General features: G+C 40.8%; 1 protein-coding gene across 6 annotated transcripts in view; it reads left to right on the top strand.

Annotated features, from left to right (window-relative positions):
- Nucleotides 1-24,000, top strand: part of DDHD1 (DDHD domain containing 1) — a 68,994-nt gene extending 44,994 nt beyond the window's left edge. For 3 of the 6 annotated variants that reach the window (XM_040968370.1, XM_040968371.1, XM_040968374.1), the window contains 8 exons: nucleotides 1,752-1,858; nucleotides 5,676-5,938; nucleotides 6,476-6,551; nucleotides 10,536-10,685; nucleotides 13,820-14,072; nucleotides 15,063-15,254; nucleotides 18,045-18,128; nucleotides 23,070-24,000. In XM_040968370.1, coding sequence (XP_040824304.1) covers nucleotides 1,752-1,858; nucleotides 5,676-5,938; nucleotides 6,476-6,551; nucleotides 10,536-10,685; nucleotides 13,820-14,072; nucleotides 15,063-15,254; nucleotides 18,045-18,128; nucleotides 23,070-23,251 — 1,307 coding nt within the window. In that variant the 3' untranslated portion in view covers nucleotides 23,252-24,000. Of the gene's footprint in view, nucleotides 1-1,751; nucleotides 1,859-5,675; nucleotides 5,939-6,475; nucleotides 6,552-10,535; nucleotides 10,686-13,819; nucleotides 14,073-15,062; nucleotides 15,255-18,044; nucleotides 18,129-23,069 lie in introns of those variants that run through there. The other 3 variants (XM_040968372.1, XM_040968373.1, XM_040968375.1) reach the window with 2 other exon arrangements.
- The last annotated feature ends 359 nt before the right edge of the window (nucleotides 24,001-24,359 follow it).

A 24,359-nucleotide genomic window follows, 5' to 3' on the forward strand; every position in this document is an offset into this window, starting at 1 on the left:
GGCTTTGGGCCATCCTCAGCTGCTTTCCCAGGCCACAGGCAGGAAGCTGGATGGGAAGTGGAGCTGCCAGGATTAGAACCGATACCCATATGGGATCCTGGCGTGTTCAAAGCGAGGACTTTAGCCACTGAGCCACCACACAGGGCCCAGTTTTCATAGATTTCGTGACTTCGTAATTCCTTACAACTGATTTATAGATCCCATGACATTCCAGTCAAAAATATCTATAGTTTTTTAATGAAACTTGACAAGTTCTAAAATGGTTGTAGACAAGCAGATCCTAAAATAGCCAAGCTGTAGCACAGATGTGGGAAGGAAGGAGAGGCACATTCTTACGTCGTTACAGCAGGTTAGTATTGGCACAAGGACAAGCAAGTAGACCTGTGTACCAAATTGGAGACCCTAAACAGGCTTGTGTGGAATTTGAAAACCTGATGCTTGTCAGAGCTTGCGATGAAATCTCACTGAAGAAAAGAGAGCCTGATCCATAAACGGTGCTTGGTGAAAAATGATATCTGCCTCTACATGGAACATAATACATGAAAATCAAGATGATTTTAGGAAAAACAAAAACAAAACACCACAGTATTCTTATGACTTCATTGCAGGGAAAGAATTCTAATATAAAAATACAACTTCCATGGGGCTAACATTGTGGCATAGCAAGTGCAACCGCCGCCTTCAACTCCAGCATCCCATTTGAATGCTAGTTCCTGACCCAGCTGCTGGCCTGGGAGAAGTGACGGAGATGGCTCAAGTGTTTGCCCCCGCTGCCCACATGGGAGTGCCAGCTGAAGCCCCTTGGCTTTGGCTCTGACCGTCGCAGCTACCTGACAAATTCCCCGGCAGATGGAAGATCTCTGTCCCTCTTTCTCTGTAACTGTTACTTTCAAATAAAGATATAGGTATTTTTTATAAGTACAGCAATAAAGTAACATAGATAAATTTGATTAGATTGAAGTGAAGAGCTTCTCTTTGTTGGTTGACTGTAAATCATGAAGATTGAAAAACAAGTCACAAACTAGAAAAAGATGTTGGAACAGGGCAACAGATATAACTACCCTAAACTTGACATCCAGAAATGAAAACATATACACACACACATACACAGAATGTAAATTGCAAAGACATGGCCATATGAAAAAAGCACGATGAAGTATCAATCTCAACCATCAGGCAGAATTGAACGAAGTGTTGGGAATAGGTTGATGTGAGGATTCTCATTCACTCCTGCTGTGAATACTTTGGAGGATGACTTGACATTGTGAAGTGCGCATGTGCCCTAAGACACTGCAATAAACACTTGTAGGTACCCATACCATTAAAACTCTTACCCTTGTGTACCTGCACTCCAGGCATCTCACATAGACGCTGCAAGGCCTAATGTGCATAGATCTAAAAGGGGGAAAAAATGAAAAGAGAAAAGGAGGACAGAGTGTGGTATCTTTTGACTCTTGTTCCAGAAGAGTTGGCCTGGTTTTGCTCGGGGGGCCCCCAGAGTAGCATGCCAAACCCAGCACTATTCTGAGATGTTACACGTTGACAATGGTCCTCATTCTTTAATGCTTTGCTTGTTTTCATTTCTACGTTTGTCTTTTACTAATTTTTTTTAACAATGGTTCACAAGAAGGAAAGATCTGCTAAAGCCAAAACTTGTCTTGGCTTTTTGGCTTATATTATACAGGGTTGGTTTTAGCTTATAATGTACAAAGACACTCTGTAAGTTTAATGTTGTTTTGTTGTTTCTGTAGACACCGTTGATTCCATTACCCCTGACAAAGTGCGAGGGTTGAGGGACATGCTGAACAGCAGTGCGATGGACATAATGTATTACACCAGCCCACTGTATAGAGATGAAGTGAGTATCACGGTGATCTTTACGTGCTCTTGTATCTCTAATAGTGTTTTGATCATTTTCAAATTAGCCATTGATCTTCAGTAAATTTTATGTTGCCAAATATTTTCTGAGCACATTTGACACATTTTCACTTGTATAAACCAAGAACTAACTTGGATTTGGGACAGGCGATAACAGTATTTAGTATATTTGTTTTAACTGGTGCATTATGTGTTTGGAGTACAGTATAATAATTTCTGCATACAATCAATATGCAGTTATCAAATAAGGATATCTGGTTTTGCCTGCTTAAATATGGAGGTATTTCTCCCTCCTTAAATATGTAATATCATTTCTTGGGTTAGGAACTTTCAGGTTCCTCCTTTCTATCTCTTTTCGTTATTGATTTAACATCTGTTATTGGCAAGTCAGAGTTCCAGACAGAGAGGTATGTCTCACCTGCTGTTTTACTTCCCAAATGGCCTCAAGAGGCAGAGCTGGGCCAGGTCAAACCCAGGAACCCAGAACTACAGTCTGGTCTCCCATGTGGGTGGCAGGGGCTCAAGGCCCTGAGCTGTCACCTTGTGCTTTCCCACGCATGTTAGGAAAGTGCTTGACCAGAAATGGAGCAGCAAGACTTGAAGTGTTGCTCATATTGGAATGTCAGAATTGCAGGCACCTGTATAACTCACTGTGCCACAATGCCAGGCCCACTTCTAGCTCTTTTTAAAATGTGTGATAAATTTTTTGTTACTGTCGTCACCCTGCCACACTGTAGAGCTCACTTTTAGGATTTCATTCTTTCTTATAGCCGAATAATACTTGTGTATGTTTGCCGCATTTCCTTTATTCATACATCAGTCAGTGAACACCTCAGTTGTTCCATATCTTGGCTATTGTAAACAGTGCAGAGTATGCAGATATCTGTTTGATAAACTGATATTTATTTCCTTTGGATATTGACCCAATAATGTGATACCTGGTGCATAAGATACTTCTATTTTTAGTTTTCTGAAGAATTGCCATACTTTTTTCCATAATGACTCATTTGTGTGACCATCAGTAGTGTACAAGAGTTCTTCCCTCTGCATCCTCGCCAGAATTTGTTACCTTTCTCTTTTCAATTATAGCCTTGAATTTGAAGAAGTATAAAAAGAAATAAAAAGTTCTATCCTACATGCCAGTTCTATAAGCTGATTGGAAGGGGAAGTGATTCAGAGAAAAGGTGCACATGCATGGGTCTTGTTAGCCTGTAAGAGGAGGGCAACTTGAGGTCAGGGAGACAAAGGAAGCGGAAGCCAGTGTCTGGCACATCCCCATGGAGGAAGGAGATGCCAAGTTCACACAGCTCACAGATTTGACAACGTGGGAAACAGCTGCCTCTGCTAAAAGTAAGGAGCAACTTCAGTGTAGTCTTATGTTGCTGCAAGAACTGGTATTCTGGGCCTAAATTCTAACCAACAAGGAAGGCCTGGTGGTGAAGATGAATACATCACAATCCTTTGCATTGTGTGGTGGGCATTGTTAAATGTTTCCTGAAGGCTAGAAAATCTAAACCAAATTTTGGCAATAAACCAATGAGGGAGAAAATTAGGAAGAGGATGGCTGGCAGCATATTAATGTATGGGGGTGGAATTCATACTTTTAATTTCCTTTTCCATACTCTCATAGACATACCCATATATATTTGGTTGGGAATACCTCTTAGAAGATATCCTGAATGTTCTAAATTGTGCTGAGCTTGTGTCCCTGAAGAGTAACAGTAAGGTTGCATTAATAACAACGCAAATGAAAAGTGAAGTTTCCAGTGCAAAGCTCTATTGGCTAACGATGGCTGGGAAAGCCACCATTTTCTTGCTTTGCTCTCATGTCTGCAGAGATAATTATCATCAGAATGGAACTGAATGAAACAGTTGCAAGAGGAACAATGACTGTAATAAAGGAGAGAACAGCCAGTGCTTTACTTTAGTATTCTGACCTTGGTGAATTTTACAGAACCTGTGGCTGAGGTTTCTCAGCAGTCTTCAACAGTTTGCTCAGCATCTCTGAACTAGCACTCTAAGTGCCTCCCATCGATACAGGCGAAAACAATCGGGGCAGAAAGGCTGGGTCATTGGTAGGAACTAGCCTTTCTAAAAGGTGCATTTATGCGCATTTACCACCAAGCCAGGAATTCTGAACTTGTCATCTGCAGCCCAGCAGCAGCATCCTCTCCTCTTCTGGAAAGAGATGCACATTCCCACGCCTTGTCTCAGGGTTTCACACCCTGCAGGTGGCTCCGGGGTGTGTGTATGTATGTGTATGTTGGAAGTTAGAGAAAGCTCACACTGAAGTGTGGGGCTCTGATTTGCTGCAGGAAATAGTTGCAATGTCCAGTTTAAGTAAAACTGACTTTGCTCCCTGAGGGAAAGGAAGCTGTCATCCTTCCTCACACTGCCACCTCATCTTACCCTCTTCTTCCTGGGATGCATCTGTTTCGTCAGACATGCCCCATGGTCTTAGTGACTTAAGCTAGACCTCGGTATTACAGGCATGAAGCTCTGAGACATCAGCAGAATGGACATCACCCTTTAATCTGTATTCCTGCTGGCTAACCCCAGCCAGTCACAAAGTGCTCAGATAATTTCCAGCTTGTCAGCAGGCAAAGAATGCTCAGCACAAGTTAATGGAGACTAGTTGTCAAGATAACAAAATTGAAAATGGGAGCACCAGAGAATAAATATTTGCCTGACAGAACAGTGGCTGTTATGTAAGAAATGCCAAAAGGAGGCACCAATGTAATGTAGCAAGCTAAGCCACCGTCTGTGACACCATTTCAAGTCCCCCGCTGTTCCATGTCTGAACCAACTCCCTGCTAATGCACCTGAGAAAGCAGCAGAGGATGGCCCAAGTGCCTGGACCCCTGCTCTCCTGTGGGAGACCCAGGTGAAGTTCCACACCCTTAGCTTTGGCCTGCCCTGGCCCAGACCAGGCTGCTGCAGCCATTTGGGAAGTGAATCAGCAGATACATCTGTTTCTGTCTGTCTAATTCTGCCTTTCAAATAAATAAAATAACATCTTTGAAAAAAATATCTAATAGGAAATTTGTTATCAGATGGGAACAGGGAAATAAGAAGACAAGACAAGACTGCCTTAAAACTTGAGCCCTGCTATGGGCTTGGATAATAAGAGAACTTTACTCCATATTTTAGGAGTATCTGTTAAGCTTAATGTCAAAGTAGTCTTACAGAGAAAAATTATGACACTTGTTGCATTATCAATGTAAAAACTTAAAAAAAATTCCCTGCTTTCCATCCATGGAAATTAACTTCTTACTCATACCTGTTATCAATTTAGTAACAATTTTGAAATTTCAAATAGATCAACAGTTGCTTTTTCTTCATTCATGTAATTTTACCATAGTAATCTAAATTCGTAATAATATAAGTACTTATTAGCATAAATACATGTATATTTTTAAAATTACCATAACTGAAAACCTTGTATACAAAAAGTGTAAAATTGCATATCGGTAAGTTGCAGTGAATAAGAAATTTCCAGGAGTCTTTGGAAATCTAATTGGAAACTACATGCAAACTTTTTACTGTGAAACTGCTAGCTCATTTTGTTAGTTTAAGGACTGTGTATTCAACCTGCATTTTTTAGTGTGACATGGACTCAAATATATACACTTCACTTCATTCCCACAGGTTTTAAAACACCAGAGTTTACTTTGGTATGCGCTAGATATATTTGTTCAGTGACTACCACTTTCCTTTCCTAATATATCTGAGTATAGAAATAAAGTTACAGCTCTCAGAGTAACACTAATATGATAATATTTTCTTGTTTCAAACAGCTAGTTAAAGGCCTTCAGCAAGAGCTGAATCGATTATATTCCCTTTTCTGTTCTCGGAATCCAGACTTTGAAGAAAAAGGGGGTAAAGTCTCAATAGTGTCCCATTCCTTGGGATGTGTAATCACTTATGATATAATGACTGGCTGGAATCCAGTTCGACTTTATGAACAGTTGCTTCAGAAGGAAGAAGAGCTGCCTGAGGAGCGATGGATGAGCTATGAGGAAAGAAACCTTCTTGATGAACTCTATATAACAAAACGACGGTAAACTATCTTGAGCTTTGAAAAGAATGTAAAGTGTCTTTATGGAATTGCTGAAAGCTAGTGACAGGACCAGTTAACAAGCCCGTGTCACACTTCAGTGTCTGATCAACTTCTGTCCTCACTTCCTGACTCCAACTTACATCTCATGCACACGCTGTGAACCAGGGTGATGGGTGAAGTAATTCAATTCCTGCCTCAAGTAATTTCTCAGACCCAAGTAGGAGATCTCAGTTAAGTTCCCAGCTCCCAGCTTGCAGAAGTGAACCAGCCGACGGGAGCTCTCTCTTTGGTAGCTTCTCAAATAGATAATTTTTTAAAAAATAAAAGCAGTTGACAACACTTCTTGTGAGGGGTGCAGGTGATTTTTGTAATTATAGATTTTTACATATGGTATGGCAAGTACATCTGTTTAATACTGGTGATAAGGAAAATGTGAGGAATTAATAATACATCTCCATTTGCTTTTTTATATGTTAGTAAATGTCAAATTGATGGAACTGTAAATGTGTATGTACATAATCTCCTACCACTTCCTAGGCTGAGAGAAATAGAAGAACGGCTCCATGGACTGAAAGCATCGTCTGTGTCACAAGCACCTGCCTTAAAATTTAAGGTGAGGAGAGAGTGATCAGGTTTTTTAAACATCGTTTGAGCCATGGTTTTAGGATTCATTTACTGTTCTTTCACATGAATGCTGGTTAAACTATACTGTGTGTTTGACACACAGGACTCAGGGTGAGTGAGGGCTGGAGGAGAGCAGGAATGGTTGAAAAGGTGTGATGGAAAGCTTGTCAGGAATTGTGAGACGGCCCAGTTGGAAGTAGAGCAGAGGCAAAGGGAACCCCAAGGTGGTACAGAGGTGTCAGTGCTGTTGAAAAGGACACGCCTTGACCTGAGTGGCAGTTGATTTCCTGTCAGTAGTAAATCAGTTCTTGATCCTCAGTTCCTGTTGAGCATATGCTCATATCTAGTCTACTTTTGTTGCATCTTCTTGAAAGGTGTTTTGTCACAAAATTTTACCACACGTTTCAAGATGTACAAGGAGTGTGGTCCTTGGAGTCCTCTCTCCTGTCATTATTATGAGTATAATTTATGCTAGACATATCAAATTGATATGGTAGAAAATTAAATACTTCTGTTTCTGTTTGGATTTTCTAATGTAGGCTTGAGTATTACACAGTAAGTGTATTAGGATCTTGAAATTCTGTATGTACAGTGTAATTAAGTATCCGGAAGCATAATCATTCATAATTTAATGAATTGGTAAATTGTCATACAATTAGGAAGAAAGAAATAAGAATGTGAAGTTTAGGTACGGGTATCTGATGGAACTGATAAATTAATGCTTAGGAGTGCAGGGTTCTAAAGAAACTAAGCCTTCTCTTGCTTGTTGATGAGAAGCTGAGTTTGCGTGTGGTGTTGATGGTAGACATCTAGCCTGGCAGCGCAGGGGCCTGTGTCCTGTGCTGCGGCGCCTGCACTCACACCCACGCTCTCCTCCAATCTGGCTTGTGCGTTTCCCAGGAGTCAGCAGGTGGCAGCTCTCGGCCTCGGGGTCCCCGCCTGTTTTGTTCTTCCTTCCCTTCCCCTCCCTCTCCTTCCTCTCCCATTCTCTGTTCCCTCTCCTGTTCTCTTCTTTTTCCCTTCCCTACCTCCCCTCTCCTCTGCTTCCATCTCTCCTCTCCTCTCTTTACCTTTCAAGTAAGTTAAAAATTAAATTTGAAAAAGGTAAAAGAATATTAACAAACATTGGTATAGAAAACAGGAAACTTTTGTCCTGATCGTGTGGCTTTCCCACCAACCTGCTGCATAACACAGTCACTGTTTCAGAGTCCATTATTTATTCATTTCTGACAGACTAAATGTCTAAACCTCTATTTGACCTTTTAAAGTGTTAGATGTAGATGCCATTAAAGCAGTCGTCATCGTTATTGGAAAGATAAGCATTTCTTTGTGTATTTGTCTATCAAGCTGCAATCTCATCATGAATGAAGTTGTTTATTCCAAGAATAAAACTGTTTAGCAGATATTAATGAAGTGCCTAATCATTGAGTGCATAAAGCATTTTGCTAGGACTGTGTGTGTGCACACACTTGTGTGCATGTTGAAATGTGCATGCCTGATGTTCTGTGCATCAGGCATGTTAAAATCACCCAGTCCTTTCAAAACTTTGTCTCAAACCTTCTTTAACTTAGAGGTACCAACTTAAATGCATATGTATTTTTTTCATTTTGAGGAAAAAGAAAATGCAGTCGAGTCTTTTGGGGAAGCAAGGGCGGTCGAGGTGGAGAAAATAAGTGCAGGGACATTGTAGATTACAGTCCAAGGGGCAGGTAATGAGGTGCAGAGTTAGACTCGATTATTAGTGTGACTTACTGATGTTGTGTCTGGGATCTTATTCACTAAAACAGGAAAAATTAGATATAGGATAGATTTAGGAGAGAATACTGCAAAATTCTATCAGTAATCCAATGCTATGGACTGCTGTGGTCTTTGTTTTAAGATTCTCAGCTTCCTCAGGCTTTGTGGCACCACTCTCTGCAGGGCCTTTTCCGCTCCGCACAGCCCCTCTGGCTCTCCGCCTTCACCTGCTGAGCAACTGCAGACATTCCTCACAGCCTTGTAGGAAACCCGCCTCTCATTTTATGCACCTGTCAGGCAACTTACTCCTTTGGTTCTACATGTTGTTTTTATCATGGGAACACATAGATTTGGATCATGACATCTCTGATTCTGTGTCTCATACCCTAGATTTTCAGGTACATGCTAGAGATACTAGAAACTTACTATGAATCAAACAGGATTTGGGTGTTTTCATCTTTACCAGCCAGCACAAATGCTCTATATGTCGTAGCCTCCGAGTTGGAACTGATTGTTCCTTTCTTCCCTTCCTTACAGCACTTTTCCCCTTTGTTGCCCATGTGTTTTTTCATGGAAGCTCTGTTCCAGTGGTCCTTGTTCCTTGTTGGCCTATGTATGTCCCAGCAACCAGCCTGTAGCTTCATGCGGCAGAACAGTTTCATAAATCTTTGACTAGGGTACAGAATCCCTTACACAACGAAATCGCCTTCCTTCCCCTTCTCTTCTTTTTCAACTTACATTCAGTTTAACGATAATGGGGTTCTCCTGGCACTTAATCATTTCTATCTAGAATGATTAAAGGTAGGTACATAGTTACCAAGTGATGAAGATACTATCTTGACAAAGTTCATTAAGAAGAGACAAATACACTTGGAGATGCTATTGTCATTTGTGTTTTATAATATATGTTAAGGTCAAAACCTGTTTTTAAAAAAAATAACAGCCCAAGTAAGCATTTGGCACAGCAGTTAAGACAGCACTTGGGGATTATTGTGGGTCACTCCAACTAAGCTGCAGCTCCCACTTGTTTATGCGAGGGCCGAGTATGTGCTGGGCAGAACCAGGCTGGACTGTAACACCCATTGGTTCCAGTGGAAGTCGGGGCTGAAAACAACCAACCCAGCGATCGCAACCACCAGCTGATCAGGGCAATGGACTGTGCTGGGCCCTGTACTTGCTGGCACATACAAGAATCTGGTCTGGGAACACCTCAGACAAAGTTTCATTGGAGATCTCCCCAATCGAAATGCTGGACTCAGAACCCTAACCAAGAAAAGAGAGAAGACAGAACAGGTCAATCAACCACCTCAGCCATATATGTTGGCAGTGAAATACGGGGCAAACGGAGACTATATAATGGACTATGTCAACCAGTGGGTTCTTCAAAGACCTCATAGTGCTTGGAGTGGCAAGTGATTCATAACTGGTGAACTATCAAAACCACTTGAGCAAGAACCTCGGAGCACACCCTACATCTGGGACCTGGGGAGGGTGGGAAATTGGGTGGGCCTTCTCCCTAATACCCCTCTTTAAACATGAAGGAAACAATATGGAAATAATAGTCTTACCCACTTTCCTATAGCCCTTGGACCTTTTTACCCTAATTAACTATGTAAAGATTGTAAAAAATATAATGATTAAAAAAAAAAAAAGACAGCACTTGGGATGCCCTCACTCTCTGCTGAAGTGCCTGGTTCAAGTCCCAGCTATTTTGCTTCTGATCCAGTTTCCTGCTAATGCTCACCCAGGGAAGCAGCTCCTGGCAAATCCAGACTGAATCTCAGGTTCTTGGCTTTGGACAATGCTGGCTGTTGCAGGCATTTAGAGTGAACCAGTGAAGATCTATCTCTGCCTCTCTGTCATCCAAATAAATTAATTTGTAAAGGTGATTTGGCACTGTGGTACATAAGGCTTGCTGCTGCAGAGTTGTCTCATATGGGCCGGGGTCTACCCCCAGTTGTTCCCAGCAGGGAGCTGGGAAAGCAGTGGAAGATAACTTGGGTCCCTACACCCATGGGGAGACACAGAAGAGGCTCCTAGCTTCTGGCTTTGGACTGGCCATTGCAGACGTTTAGGGAGTGAACCAGCAGATGGAAGATCTCTCTCCTCTGTCTCTTAACTTTGCCTTTCAAATGAAAATAAATCCTTTAAAAAAATTATAAAAAGAGTTATTTGAAGTAATTTTGTTAACAAATATTTTCAAAAAGTGACCTGACAAGGATTTTATTATTTTTAGGTTGAGAATTTCTTTTGCATGGGATCCCCATTAGCGGTTTTTTTAGCACTGCGTGGCATCCGCCCAGGAAACACTGGAAGTCAAGACCACATTTTGCCTAGAGAAATTTGTAACCGGTTACTAAACATCTTTCATCCCACAGATCCAGTGGTGAGTTGCAATAATGAAGCCTTTTTTTCTCAATATTCAGTTGTTCCCTAAAAAAATCTCTAAGAAACCTTGCAAGGTACTGTGAAATTATTTCAAAGAGTTCATTTGTATGATCATCTTTGTGAAGTTTGTATTTTTAAAACATTTGTGTTTAGGTGAATTTAGGGCTCATGAAAGAAAATAACTGGGATGGGCTCTGTGGTCCTGCACAGTAAGCTCCTTCCGGAAATACCTGCATCCCGTATCAGAATTCTGGTTCGAATCCATGCTGCTCTTCTTCCAATCCAGTTCCTTGCTAACGCACCTGAGAGGCAGTGGACAATGGCTCAAGTACTTAAGTTTCTGCCACCCATGTGAGAGACACAGATGGAGTTCCTGACTCCTGGTTCAGCCCTAGCTGGTAACGGCCATTTGGGTAGTAAATCCTCAGATGAGAGATTCTGTGTCTGTTGTCTCTCTGTCTCTTTGGCACTCTTCCTTTCAAAGAAAAGCAAATCTTTTTTAAAAAATAAAATAACCTTGCAAGAAATTCTATTTATGCTATAGAAACATAACGACAGGGCCTGGCATGGAAACCTCGTGTCTAAAATCCTCACCTTTCATGCAGCAGAATTCGAAATGGGCTCCGGTTCTGGTCCTGGCTGCTCCACTTCTCATCCAACCTGTTTGTGGCCTGGGAAAGCAGTGTGGAGGATGGTCCAAAGCCTTGAGAACCTGCATCCACATGGGAGACCTGGAAGAAACTCCTGGTTCTGGTTTCAGTTGCCTCAGCTCTGGCCATTGCAAACACTTAGAGAGTGAACCAGCGGTCGGAAAATCTTTCTGTCTCTCCTTCTCTCTGTAAATCTCACTTTCCAATAAAAAGAAGTAAGTCTTAAAAAAAAAAAAAAAAGGAATATACCATAAAAAGTTATCGCTGGGCAGTTAATACAAAAGAGAGCAGTTTGTTGGACTGCTTGGCCACTTGCAGTGTCAGTAACCTAGCAACCATAGATAGACCTTAAAAGTCTTGCTTTCAATGCAAGACCTTAAAAGTCTTGCTTTCAATACATTCCTCTAAAGCAGATTGCAATAATGAGAATAATGAGGCGTGTTTGCCAAATCCTCTCAAAGTGAAAATATTCAAATACTCTATATTAAACATGGAAAGGTGAAACCCCTTATTTTAGCTGAATAGAGTTATTTTTAAAAAGTCAACATTATCCATTCTCTATTGGGCTTGCACTGCAAGTATTTTTTTCTTTTCATATAAGTCCTCCCAGCTATCTTACATTCTGATTAATAATGTAATGCCAAGTAAGATTTTTAGACAAGAAAAATGCATTTAGGGATAAAATAAAGTATTACTAATGCTAATACAAGCTATTTTAAATAACATTCAGTCTCTGTAAAAGAGCTTTATGTGGCTGCATAAAGGACTTTAAAGGTTGTTTAGTAGCAAATAAGTATAATATTGAGTCAGCACTAGAATTTCAGAAAATCTCTTGTAGTTATGACATAAACTTACCTGGTAGGTAAATTAAATTCAGATATGGAATAAGCCATCTTGACTAAATCACTTCTGAGAATCTATGATGCAGAAAGTATTATTTTCCTTCATAGAGTTGTTAGGATTAGGTGTGATATAAAAACACCCAGCTAGGCAATAGGCATTTCATTAATGTACATTCGTTGTGCTTACTCTCTTATAATTTGGAAGCAAACTTGAGTTTATAAATGAACTCTAAACTCTATTCTTTGTATATTTTAAACTTTGTAATTTTGTAGAGGAATGATGTGCATGTTTTTAAAATTGATTTTTAATTGAAGGACAGATTTATAGGGAGAAGAGACAGAAAGAGAAACACCTTCCACCCACTGGTTCACTTCCTTACTGGCCAACATGGCAGGAGCTGAGCTGATCTGAAGCCAAGAGCCAGGAGCCAAGAACTTCTTAGTCTCCTGCATGGGTGCAGGGACCCAAGACATTGAGCTGTCCTCTACTGCTTTCCCAAGCCACAGCTGGGAGCTGGATGGGAAGTGGGACAGCCAGCACATGAACCAGTGTCCATATGGGATGCTGACACGGATGGAGGCTTAGCCTTAATCCATGGCGCCACCCCCATTTTTATTCACTTTATAGCTCTTGTAGATTTTGATTTGGTTTGGTTGTTGGGTTTGGGTTTTTGTTGTTATTGTTGTTTTTGTTTGAAAGGCAGACCAGCAGAAATCTCCCCATCCGCTGCTCTACTCCCCAGATGCTCGTAACAGCCTGTGCTGAGGCAGACTGGAGGCAGGATATGAGCACTCAGTTCTGGTCTCCTAAGTGGATGTCAGAAGTCCCAAGTACTTGAGCTGCTTCCTGCTGGCTCTCAGTCTTAGCATTAAGAAGCTGGACTCGGGAACAGAGAGGCTCAGCTGGACTGGCCACGCCAGCCACACCCAAACAGCTGCACCACATGTCTGCTTTTGTGATCTAATAATGTCAGAACTGTGCTAAACACTGTTTACCAACACTGCTGCTCCTGTCCCTCTGAAGGACGCTGAGGCTGTGAAACCTTGTGTTCCACGGCCACATGCACTTCACAAGTGGCAGAGAACCCCACGTGAGCCTGGGGAATTGTGATGCCACGTTGCCTTTTTTCTGTATCCTCTACACTTCACATCGGATGGATGGTTTTAGGGGCATTGGAGTTACGCTGCTACATTAACCTGTTTGAAAACCTATTTGAAAGGTTTAGTTAGAGCTCCGAGAATATTAAAAATGGACTTTATTGGCCAGTGCTGCCCATCACCATCCACTACTTTGTCAGACTAACATTAATTGTAATTGTCAGATGATATAATCCTAGTCAGAATTCATCCATTTCTCTAAATAACTGATTAATGGATACTATTAGCCTAAATGAACTCCAGTTGTTTATTTTTTTGTCATAATCTCTTCACTGGTTTAGGATTTGTGATCAAACCAACTGCATATTAACATTGAACAAATAGAAATACATGTTGGAAATAGTCATTGTGGTTTTTTGTGGTTTTTTTTTTTTTTTTTGTAATTTCTTAAGGTCCACTTGCCAATAGTAAAATAAAAACAGTTACTAAAGTTCAAACATTATTCTTTACTCTTGTGCTTCTTTGAATTTTTTTTAATGAAGGCTTATCGATTAGAACCGTTAATACTGAAGCACTACAGCAACATCTCCCCTGTCCAGATCCACTGGTACAATACTTCAAACCCTCTACCTTATGAGCACATGAAGCCGAGCTTTCTGCACCCAGCCAAAGAAGCTACCTCAGTTTCCGACAACGAAGGCGTTTCGGCCGTATCCAGCCCTGTGACCTCACCAGTCTTGTCCCGCCGGCACTATTCAGAATCTATAACAAATATAGGCAAAGCAAGTATACTAGGTAATTTACGCTAAGTGTTCTCTATCTATGAATAGAAGCACTTTGCATATAGACATTTAATCAGAGGGACTTGGAAGATAGTCGATGTATTACAAAACTTGCAGTGCTTAACCCCCGTGTGTAGGATTAACCACTTCTCTCACTGTTCATTTTTGAGGACTAAAGGCTCTAAAGTCAGACCCTAAGACTGTTTTGACACTGTCAAGTTTTGGATTATGAGATAGTTGGATGGACCAGAGAAAGCAAGCTTCTAAGAATGCAGCCCTTTCCATCTTGACCTTGCTCCATGCTGAGTGGGAGATCTTGAGCAAATCGCATGCCGTTTAATTCTCTGCTTCCTCATCTGTGAAATCCATGAGTGCTTGTGTACCGTGGGGACACACCATCCTATTATCTGAAATGTTCTAACTGCTCAAGCTGTGAGCTTCTTGGGAGCAATATGCATATTTATTTTCCCTTTGAATGCTCTCCAGTGCTTGCCCAGTGTATGTTTTAGTCCTGGAACCCACTTTGGTGCCACTTGAATTTGTCCATTGCTTTTGGTTACAAATTGCTTTAACATAAAATGCCACAAGATGGCACTATAAATAAACTTTAGCTACTGTACTTATTTAATGTTTCATGTTGTCATACCCAGTTTATTGGTGGCTTCTTATAACATCATCACATTATCTTAACAGTAGGCATATTCATAGTAAATATATACCCATGCCAATGGCATGATTCTTTTAAACATTGGGCAGTGGTCACCATAGTGAAATAGAATATTGTTTCTTCTGGTCCTATATGCTATTTCTGTGAAGTTTATACAAATCTTATTCAATTCAATACCATTTTTATTTGGAAATTTACTGTATAAATGACAGTTTTCTTAGGTTCCCACCCTGGAAAAGCATGAGTGAGGCCAGTTGGCTGTAATGGTGGGTGGTGCTCTTTAATTTGAAGTTCGGAGTGACTCACAGAATGACTGCCCTGTTTTTTGGAATGCAGGGGCTGCTAGCATTGGAAAAGGACTTGGCGGAATGCTGTTCTCAAGATTCGGACGGTCATCTACATCCCAGTCATCTGAGAGCTCGAAGGACTCAATGGAAGACGAGAAGAAGCCGGCTGCTTCGCCTTCTGCAACCACTGTAGCAACGCAGACCCTGCCGCAGAGCAGCTCTGGCCTTCTTGACTCTGCATGTTAGTTCACACAGTTCTTTCAGTTTATGTTCTTTTTGCAACTGGAGCTGAGTAGGAAGGTTTAAAATGTTAACATTAGCCATCAAGTCTGAGATCTAAAGCATACCTTACCTTCTTACATTTAAAAAAAAATTATTTCCAGGTAAATGCACTTTTATTTTCTGCACTAGAGAATTAATGTTTAGAACACTAGTAATCAGGGCCTTGTGGCAGCAGAGTCTCAAATGACAAGCATAGATCTCTTGGGGTGAGTATTCCCTGTTCTTTATAGAGTAGATTTCTGTTCATACGATCCTCTGTATCTTAGATTCTTGTAAGTACTTCAAAGCTATGCTGTGTCTTGTCTTTAGACTTTTTAAAAACTGCTCTTCCAGAACCATTCTGTTGCTAATCCCACAGTTCCCTTCATCCAGTCTGATTATAAGACCATCAGATCATGGCAGCTGTGCTGAACCTGCTGTTTGCATTCCAATCCTGTCACAGCTGTCTGGCATGAAGGCCATGTTAAAGAAATGAGTGAATGAAAAAATGATGGGCCGTATTGGCCTTAGCATTAGACTGGAGTTTTATTTAAGTTTTTCCAATAAACATACGAAGTATAAAGGTTGACTAGTTGTAAAACACTAATATGCTTAATATGTATTCACTTCCAAGGATCTAAACTTGAATATTTTTCTAATTGTCAAGTAAAATAAATAGTGTTCTACTTCACAATTGATGTATAAAAGGAAGCATAGAGTCTTAACCAGGCATTCCCTTTTTGTTACTTTAGCAAAAAGAGGAATATGCTTTCTTTCCCTAAGCAGATTTCATGCCCAATGTACTAAGATGGCCCTCTTACTATGACTGCAGTTCTGACTTTTAAAACACCCAGGACGTGTTGTCATCCTTTAAACTTACAGTTCTAGGACACAAGTGTAGGTGTGACTAGTTCCCAAGCTTCCCACAGCCACTTGCTTTCCAGGATGAATAATAGCTAGGTTTGACGTTCCTCTTTGGTCAAAAGCATTCTTTTTTAAAATTTATTTATTTGTATTGGAAAGGCAGGTTTACAGAGAGAAGGAGAGAGAGAGAAACATGTTCCAACCACTGGTTCACTCCCCAAGTGTCTGCAACAGGCAGAGCTGAGCTGATACAAGGCCAGAAGCCAGGACTTCCTTCCATGTCTCCCACATGGGTACAGGGTCCGAAGGCTTTGGGTCATCCTCCACTGCTTTCGCAGACCACAAACAGGGAGCCGGGTGCGAAGTAGAGCAGCTGGTTCATGAACAGCGCCCATATGGGATCCCGGTACACGCAAGGCAAGGATTTAAGCCACTAGGCTAATACACCAGGCCGCGAAAGCATTTTTAATGTAATTTAGTGTGCCACACTCTTGAGTACTAAAAATTTTATAGTTAGTTGTCATTTGAACATTGCCTCAAAAGTTTGTTTCAGACTTTGACATTCATGTAAAATTTATATTTTAGCTTTTCTGTAAGAACTGTGCTGGAACTGATTTAAGTTTTCTTTTTTGCTTAATATCAAAAATGTAATTGTAAAAATACAGAAATTTGTTGTGACATGCAGGTGTCAAAACTATAAAACCAGAGAAAAAATAATTTCATAGGGTTTTTTTAGGATAACAGGTAAAAAGCAAGATTCTTTGTAATGTTGTTAGTATGCAACAATAATACTACAAAACACTAGGATGAGTAAGGAATCAGGAGGAGTAGAACAAGGCGTAAACTCCAGAAGAGGAGTGATGAGAATGTGGAGAGAACAAAATAGAAGAACTGTGTAGAGAAATCACACGGAAGGCAGGGACCTCTCTCCTGGGTTGTATCACATCACAGTATATTGGTCGTTTTAACAAAATCCATATTCAGTCATTCATGTCTATAAATTTCTTAAAGTGGCAGATTTCTTGTCAACTGTAGACTTAACTAAATCTGAGTTGTTTGTTAGCATTAGTTACATGCATTCATCTCTAGATATAAATGCTAATTACTAAAGCTGGACTAGTACTCAGATTTCTTCCTTTGAAATCAGATCTGAAGATTTGCCTTGCTAGTTCTTTGACCTGCTTCGGTAATGTACTCTTCTATGTAATCCTGAATTACAATTTCTAATATCACAATTATGCTATCTTGTCTGTATCTTGCAAATCATTCAGACTTTTCCTCCTAAAATTGTCCTGGATTTGGGTGTTGTGATGCGGTTATCCCGACTTTGCTTCTTTCTTCTCCTCTCATGACGGCTTTCATTCTTTGGGGTGATCCTTACTCTGAAGCTCTCTTTGGTCCTCACTCTGAGGGGCAGGTGCTCACAGCCTTGCCCTCACAATCACTGAGACTGTTTCAAGAGCAAGACTATCTGTTGAAACCCACTGCATTTCCTTCCAGCTGAAGCACCTCACATAGCTGTTCTTCATTTCTTTTATGAACAATCCAGTCTTCTGGGGGTTTTCTAATTCATTTCTGTCCTCTTGTGTTGGTAACATTAATGAAAAGAAAAAAAAGGTGCCTTTCAAGATTGTTTTGCCTCTTGGTTACCAGCTAAATGAGTTATAAATTTAAGGGCTATTTAGATGTTAACAGTATATACATTATATTTCAGAGTTAATTATGCTTACATTTTCTATGAAAGAGCACCTCGAAAAAAAGCAGTGTGTACTTCTGTATGTATGCTGGCCCTCATCCAGTTATTCAATGTACTGGCCTAACATTTGGCTACTGCCTCATTGATTGAAGGCCATTTTTAACCATCAGCCAATCCTTTACAGTGTCTCATTTTTTGTTTTTTCCACAGATTTCAGACTTCAAGAATCCTTCCTTTATCTCCCACAACTTCTTTTCCCGGAAAATGTAATGCAGAATAAAGATAATACCCTCGGTATGGTATATGTCAGGAGTAGCTCAGTTAACTGGGACTGATTTGCGTAGAATTCTTCTGCTCATTGGAACATGACTTCAGTTCTTCTGTGAGACCAGCTTCTCTGTCACCACCATGTTGTGTGTATTTTCTAATCTTATGGTGTTCCTGAAACCTGAGTAGGGATTAGGCACTTAAGGTGCTAAAATATTTCTGTACCCTTTTTCAAAGTGGGACCCGTTTAGTGAGGTGAAGAAAACGTTAGACCATTTTGTTTCTTCACATGTTTCAGAGAGGTTCTCTGTTCTTCGGTATAACCCACTTTGATACAAGAAGCTCATGGTACAGAGTTTGGTCATCCGTGCTTGCTGCGGATAACCAGTAGCGTTCCCCCTCAGGCAGTAGGCGTGCCTTAGCTGACACCTGGCTTCAGCCAGGGCCAGATTCACTTTGAAAGTAGTTATTAGTGAGTGCCAGTGACATTTTCATTTTCTTCGTTTTCAGCATGTTCTGAATGCATTACTAGGAGTTAATCTTTGTCAGTTTAAAAGTATCTCATGACTAACTTCACATCCATAGCTTCTCTCTCTTTTTTTTTTTTTTCTTAAGTACTGGGTTTGTGGTTTCTAACTTTGAATTAAAAAAAAAATCACAGGTTTTTCTGTGGTTATTTAACCATGCTTAAATTTATATTTTATTGCTGGTTTACATAAATATTTCCAGTTTTCAAAAATTCTCTTTACTTGATACTTGCTCCAGAATTGGATTTTTAGAAGCCGGTTTTTGGCTCCATAGCAATGGAAGTATGTTGATCTAATTGTGTGAATTCTCCCCACCCCACAAAATAATCTTAATATAAGTGCCGTCTCTGCCCATATAACAGCCAGTCACTCCTGTAAAGAACTAACTTGATTTGAGCTCTTCCCATTTTTAGTTTGAGAAAGGAAAAGGAATCACTGACACATTTGTCCTGCTATCGGGTAGCCTGACACCTCAAGGCCAGCTCAGCTTTCTCTTCCTTATAAACACAGCAGGTTTGAGTGGGAATGTTTACATGGGTTCTGTCTTCTCTTCTGTTCTCATTTAAGCAACAATTTTTATTAACTGTTTAGTATGTGCCCCAAAACCAAGATGAAACACACTGTAGTACAAATACAGATTTGGAATGAAAACTGGGAAGGCAGATGTCTGCTTAAATAACTATAGCCTGGGTAGCATGGGATGAGGCACAGGACAGAAGTGCAGAGGTGAGAGCCAGGGCCTCTGCTCTGAGGAATGACGAACTGCTGCACCTGGAGGGATCCTAGAAGGCTTTGTAGGAAGGGTTGGCCTCTGGGTGTACAGAAATACAAGGATGCTGCCGGGAGAGGCAGCTGCAGGAGCCAGACCACGAACACGCAACACCTGTGGGGTATGCAGCACTCTGTTAGTTCCCTTGAGGAAAGCTGAGGAGGAAGGGAAGGGAATCTTTCTGAATACAGTTGGGAAAATTTATTAATCTGAGTTGTGGACAAAGCAGCAGATCCGACATTCCATGACGTTTCTCATATTGTCATCCAATGTTAGGAAGTTAAATGTCTTCCAAGATAAATTTGGGAAAATGTTTCTGACAAAATAATTGACTAGAACACCCATATAAGTGATGGTGTTGCTTTTAATATATATATATGTTGTTTGTGTGTGAGAGAGAGAGAGAGAGGATGGCAGAGTGGGAGAGACTGAGAGATAAAGAAATCTTCCATCTGCCAGTTGACTCCTCCAATGTCCACAGTGGCCAGGTCTGGGCCAAGCCCGAGCCAGGAGCATGAAGCTTCCTCTGGCTCTCCCACATGAGCAGGGGAAACTGAAGCACCTGAGCCGCCATCTGCTGCTTTCCCAGGCACATTGGCAGGACCAGGATTCAACCAGGTACCCTGAAAAGGGAAGCCAGGCCCTACAGGCAGTAGCTAAACTGGCTGTATCACAGTACCAGCCTTTGTTACACTTTCTTAAGATAGTTGGAGGCTATTCTTAAATATATTTGCAACTATGATAATTCACAAATTGTAAATATCCCTATGTATGCAATAATTAACCATGTGAGATGTGTAGTTTCCAACAAGAACTCTAAACATGTTTCTTGTGAGTGAGTCATCATTCCTTTGGGAGCATGAATACTTACGTGTTTTCTTGGTATCTACTTGGAGCCCCAACCCATGCAATTATGGCTATAATTATTACTTGCAAATAATGCAACTTTATGACTTGTTAGGTTTTGGAAATTTTGTCTCCAGGAAATTGAAATGTTTTCAGTAAATGGTAAAAAACCTGACCAATTTAGTACACATTATATAGTAGAAAGATGAGCTATCACTTCCTGTTATTTTGTTTTCCATGCAGTATCCATGTTGACAGTTCTTACACACAAAATTCTCTGGTGTGGGTGCAGTACTGGTTAAGATATAAGCTGGATTCTTAATTCTTCTGTACTCTCAGAACCCACCTAAAGACAAATTTTAAAAGGGCAGGAGTAATGACCTTGATTAGATTCCTACTTCCCTCAGGCATTCTTATCAGGACCTAGTTAATGTTTTAGTCCCTGCTATGGGCAAGGCAGTGCTTTGAAGACAGTACAGGCATATCCACTGCCCTCTTCTCTTTTTATCTTCCCATACATACTACTGGGATGAATCTACAAATTAACACCAATGGGCCCAGAGCCGTAGCCTAATGGCTAAGTCCTTGCCTTGCATGTGCCAGGCTCCCATATGGGCACCGATTTGTGTTCCAGCTAGTCCACTTCCCATCCATCTTGTGGTGTGAGAAAGCAGTAGAAGCCTTGGGACCCTCTGGGAGACCCAGAGGAGGCTCCTGGCTGCTGGCTCCTCGCTTTGGATCAGCTCCAGCCTTTGCAGCCACTTGGAGAGTGAACCAGTGAATGAAAGATCTTTTCTCTGTCTTCTTTTCTGTAAATCTGCCTTTCTAATTAAAGTAAATGAATCATTAAAAAAAAAAAAAACAACAAATAGCACCAATGTGCTGTGGAGTACAAAAGAAAAAAGATAAGGATGTTACTGCCTCACATACAACTTTTTATTGCTTCTGTCTTGTTATGGATTAGTGTTTGTTAGGAAAAATGCAAATTTGAAACTTGATTTAAAAAGTGTTATATTTTATGAGCATTATATGGCATAATTGACATTTAGACTTCTTAGGTGTATGAACCGCCTATAAAGCTGTGTTGGTAGATTCCTGACCATGCCTTACAGGAATGCATCAATGGATAATCAGCAGTTGTGTTGGCCATTTTAAAACACTAGAAGTACTATCATAACGTGCCAGGTTAACGCTCAGCAAACTGTAGGAAATCATTCCCTCAAGTCGTGAGCTTTCCTGTTTGTGATGACCAGATTCCCAGTGTAGAACAAAACCCACCTTCCCCAACCTTCGTCTTGGTTTTCCCAGTGTTTACTTCTCACATCCTTTGCTGCTGAGCAAAGAAAGCAACCAGTAAGTGTATGATTGGGGTGACCAAGGCACTTTGGGCTTTTGTTGAGATGGTAGGATGGTGCTGTTTGGGCCACTGACCATTTTAAAAGAGTTCCTGAAGGTCAAAGTGTCATCTGAGTGTCCATCTCTACGGATATATTAGTGAGTCCACTAAACGCCCCTTAGAGGAGAGTTAGGGAACCTCATTCACATAACATCCAAAATCAACAGCTTCAAAAATGAGCCTGCTTGGGCCCGGCGCAATGGTGTAATAGTTAAGGCCTTGCACGCCTGGGATCCCATATGGGCGCCGGTTCTAACCCTGGCAGCCCCGCTTCCCACCCAGCTCCCTGCTTGTGGCCCGGAAAGGCAGCCGAGGATGGCCCAAGGCTTTGGGATCCTGCATCCACGTGGGATACCCGCGTGGGAGGCTGCTGGCTTTGGATTGGCTCAGCTCCAGCTGTTGCAGCCGCTTGGGGAGTGAATCATTGGATAGAAGATCTTCCTCTCTGTCTCTCCTGTCTGTGTATCCGCCTTTCTAATAATAAAATAAAATAAATCTTTTTTTTTTAAAAAAAAAGAGCCTGCTGCAGATGTATTGAATTTTGAATCCTGCCAGCAATTGCCTGGTTTCCTGGGCCTTTTACAGCTGAACATTCCTCACTCCTGCCCTAGAGCCTTGATTTTTCAAGGTAATTTTTCTCAAGCAGGTATTACAAGGACTTTGGGAGTATTTTAGAAAAGACCATTGAGTTTGCTGAATTAGTTAAGCCAGCATTGTTAGAAGCACAGTCCTTCATCCCGAGAAGCCCCACTGTTCTCCCAGCTCAGCTCTCCCAGCCTGTCACTGGGTTCTTTGGTTGAATGAACATCAAGTGAGCACTTGTACGTCCTGGCGTGTTATACTGTGCCACCTGACTTGGGTGTGAGGTGGCTGCCCAGGAGCAATTCTCCTTGGTGGGGAAGAGAGCATTCTAGGACTATAAAAAGACTCTTATCTTTGAATACATCCCCAACAGAACCAGTTGATAAACAGGGCTTCCCACATTAAGAGACATTGAGTGCTCTGTTATGCTCCTGTGGGCACTGTTGCATGCGAATATGCCCGTAATTCTTCAAGAGAGATATTTTCCTTATAACAGATTTGGCACAAAGATAAATAAATGGCCTTGCCAGGGCTTGAACCCATCTTAGTGGGATTTTCCTTTATTTATCTGTTTTCTGCTTCAGAAATACTCAGTGATACCAAGTATATATTTTTTCATCTTCCTCCTCTAGTGTCCCCTACTGGCTGGAGCATACAAAAGAAAGGGCTTTATGAGTGGAGCCCCGAGCTGCAGAGGTTCTTCTGAGTGTTCCTCCCACAAGATAACAATGGAGAATATCTTTTTAAAAAAATCATCTGTTCACTAAGTTGTTGACCTCAACTCTAGTAAGTTTATATAGAACCTATCTTATTGTAACCTTTCCTCATTGAACTTTTTCTCTTTGCAGTGGAGTTGGATCACAGAATTGACTTTGAACTGCGAGAAGGCCTCGTGGAGAGCCGCTATTGGTCCGCTGTCACGTCGCATACTGCCTACTGGTCGTCCTTGGATGTCGCTCTCTTTCTCCTAACCTTCATGTATAAACATGAGCGTGACAATGATGCAAAACCCAATTTAGATCCAATCTGAACTCTTGAAGGACATTAATGACCCAAAACTGCTTTTTCTTCCCTTGTTTAAATGGTGTGTTTCAAGATGTGGAGATTTCAGGACTAAATTGTCTCAGTTTTTTTGAAGGGCGAGAAATATTTGAATTTAAAAGCACTTTATTTTTTCTCAATATTTTCAGTCCTACAGAAGTTATTTATAGTTTACATTATTTCAATTATGAATCTGACAGAATCCGCTGCAACATGATGAGTAAAACCTGGAAATGAGGAAGGTTTGGGTCAACTGCATGTGAACGTCATCCATCACAACCTGACCTAGCCCAGATACAAAGGCCTGGTGACGGATGGATTCCGACGGACTGGCCGGGATGTGTTAGAAATCTGAAAGGGCTGAGATAGAGTGTATTCACTGTAAAGATTATAAGTAGTGTTTAGATTTCTACGAAAGCTTGCATTTTCACAAGTCCTTTGAAAAAAATATAACATTTTAAATTTTTCAACTTAACTTGCTTAGAAAAGACTAATACTTAAAAAGAAACAATATTTGAAATACTCATAATTTATTACCTCTAATTGCTTTATTTCAATATATGAAACATTACATTTTTTAATATTTCCTTTGAACATAATGTAAGAACCACATTTATTTTCTATAATGTTTGAGACTTTTTTCTCAGAATTCCCATCTTTGTACTCTTCAGATGAAAATATAGACACTGTGGCATATTTTCAGGTTCCTTTTCCATTAAAAAGCTTTTTCCAATAAAATAACACTAGCTCAATTATTTTTTTCTTTAAATATTATTTCACATGTACCTCAGAGACAACTGAATTTTTTCTGAACTTGACATAGATTACTCCGTATTGGGTATATCTCATTAAACTTGTCAACAAATTAATGTTTTTGAAATTGGGACCATGACAGCTCTTTCCAGTTCTAAAAATTTGTGTGCCAAACAGTTAGCATACCACTAACATTTGATTGTGGGTGTGTTGAGCGAAATGGTGAGACACAGGGCCCAGTCACTCAGGACTGGGCACCCCTGCAGCCTTCCTCGCAGCCATCCACAGTGCTTTTCATCTGAGGAGCTCAAAGTACTGCAAGAGGTATGCACTCAGCCGTCCTG

Source organism: Ochotona curzoniae, unplaced genomic scaffold (assembly GCF_017591425.1).
Source record: "Ochotona curzoniae isolate NIBS_2020 unplaced genomic scaffold, NIBS_Ocur_1.0 scaffold_4701, whole genome shotgun sequence".
NCBI lineage: Eukaryota > Metazoa > Chordata > Mammalia > Lagomorpha > Ochotonidae > Ochotona > Ochotona curzoniae.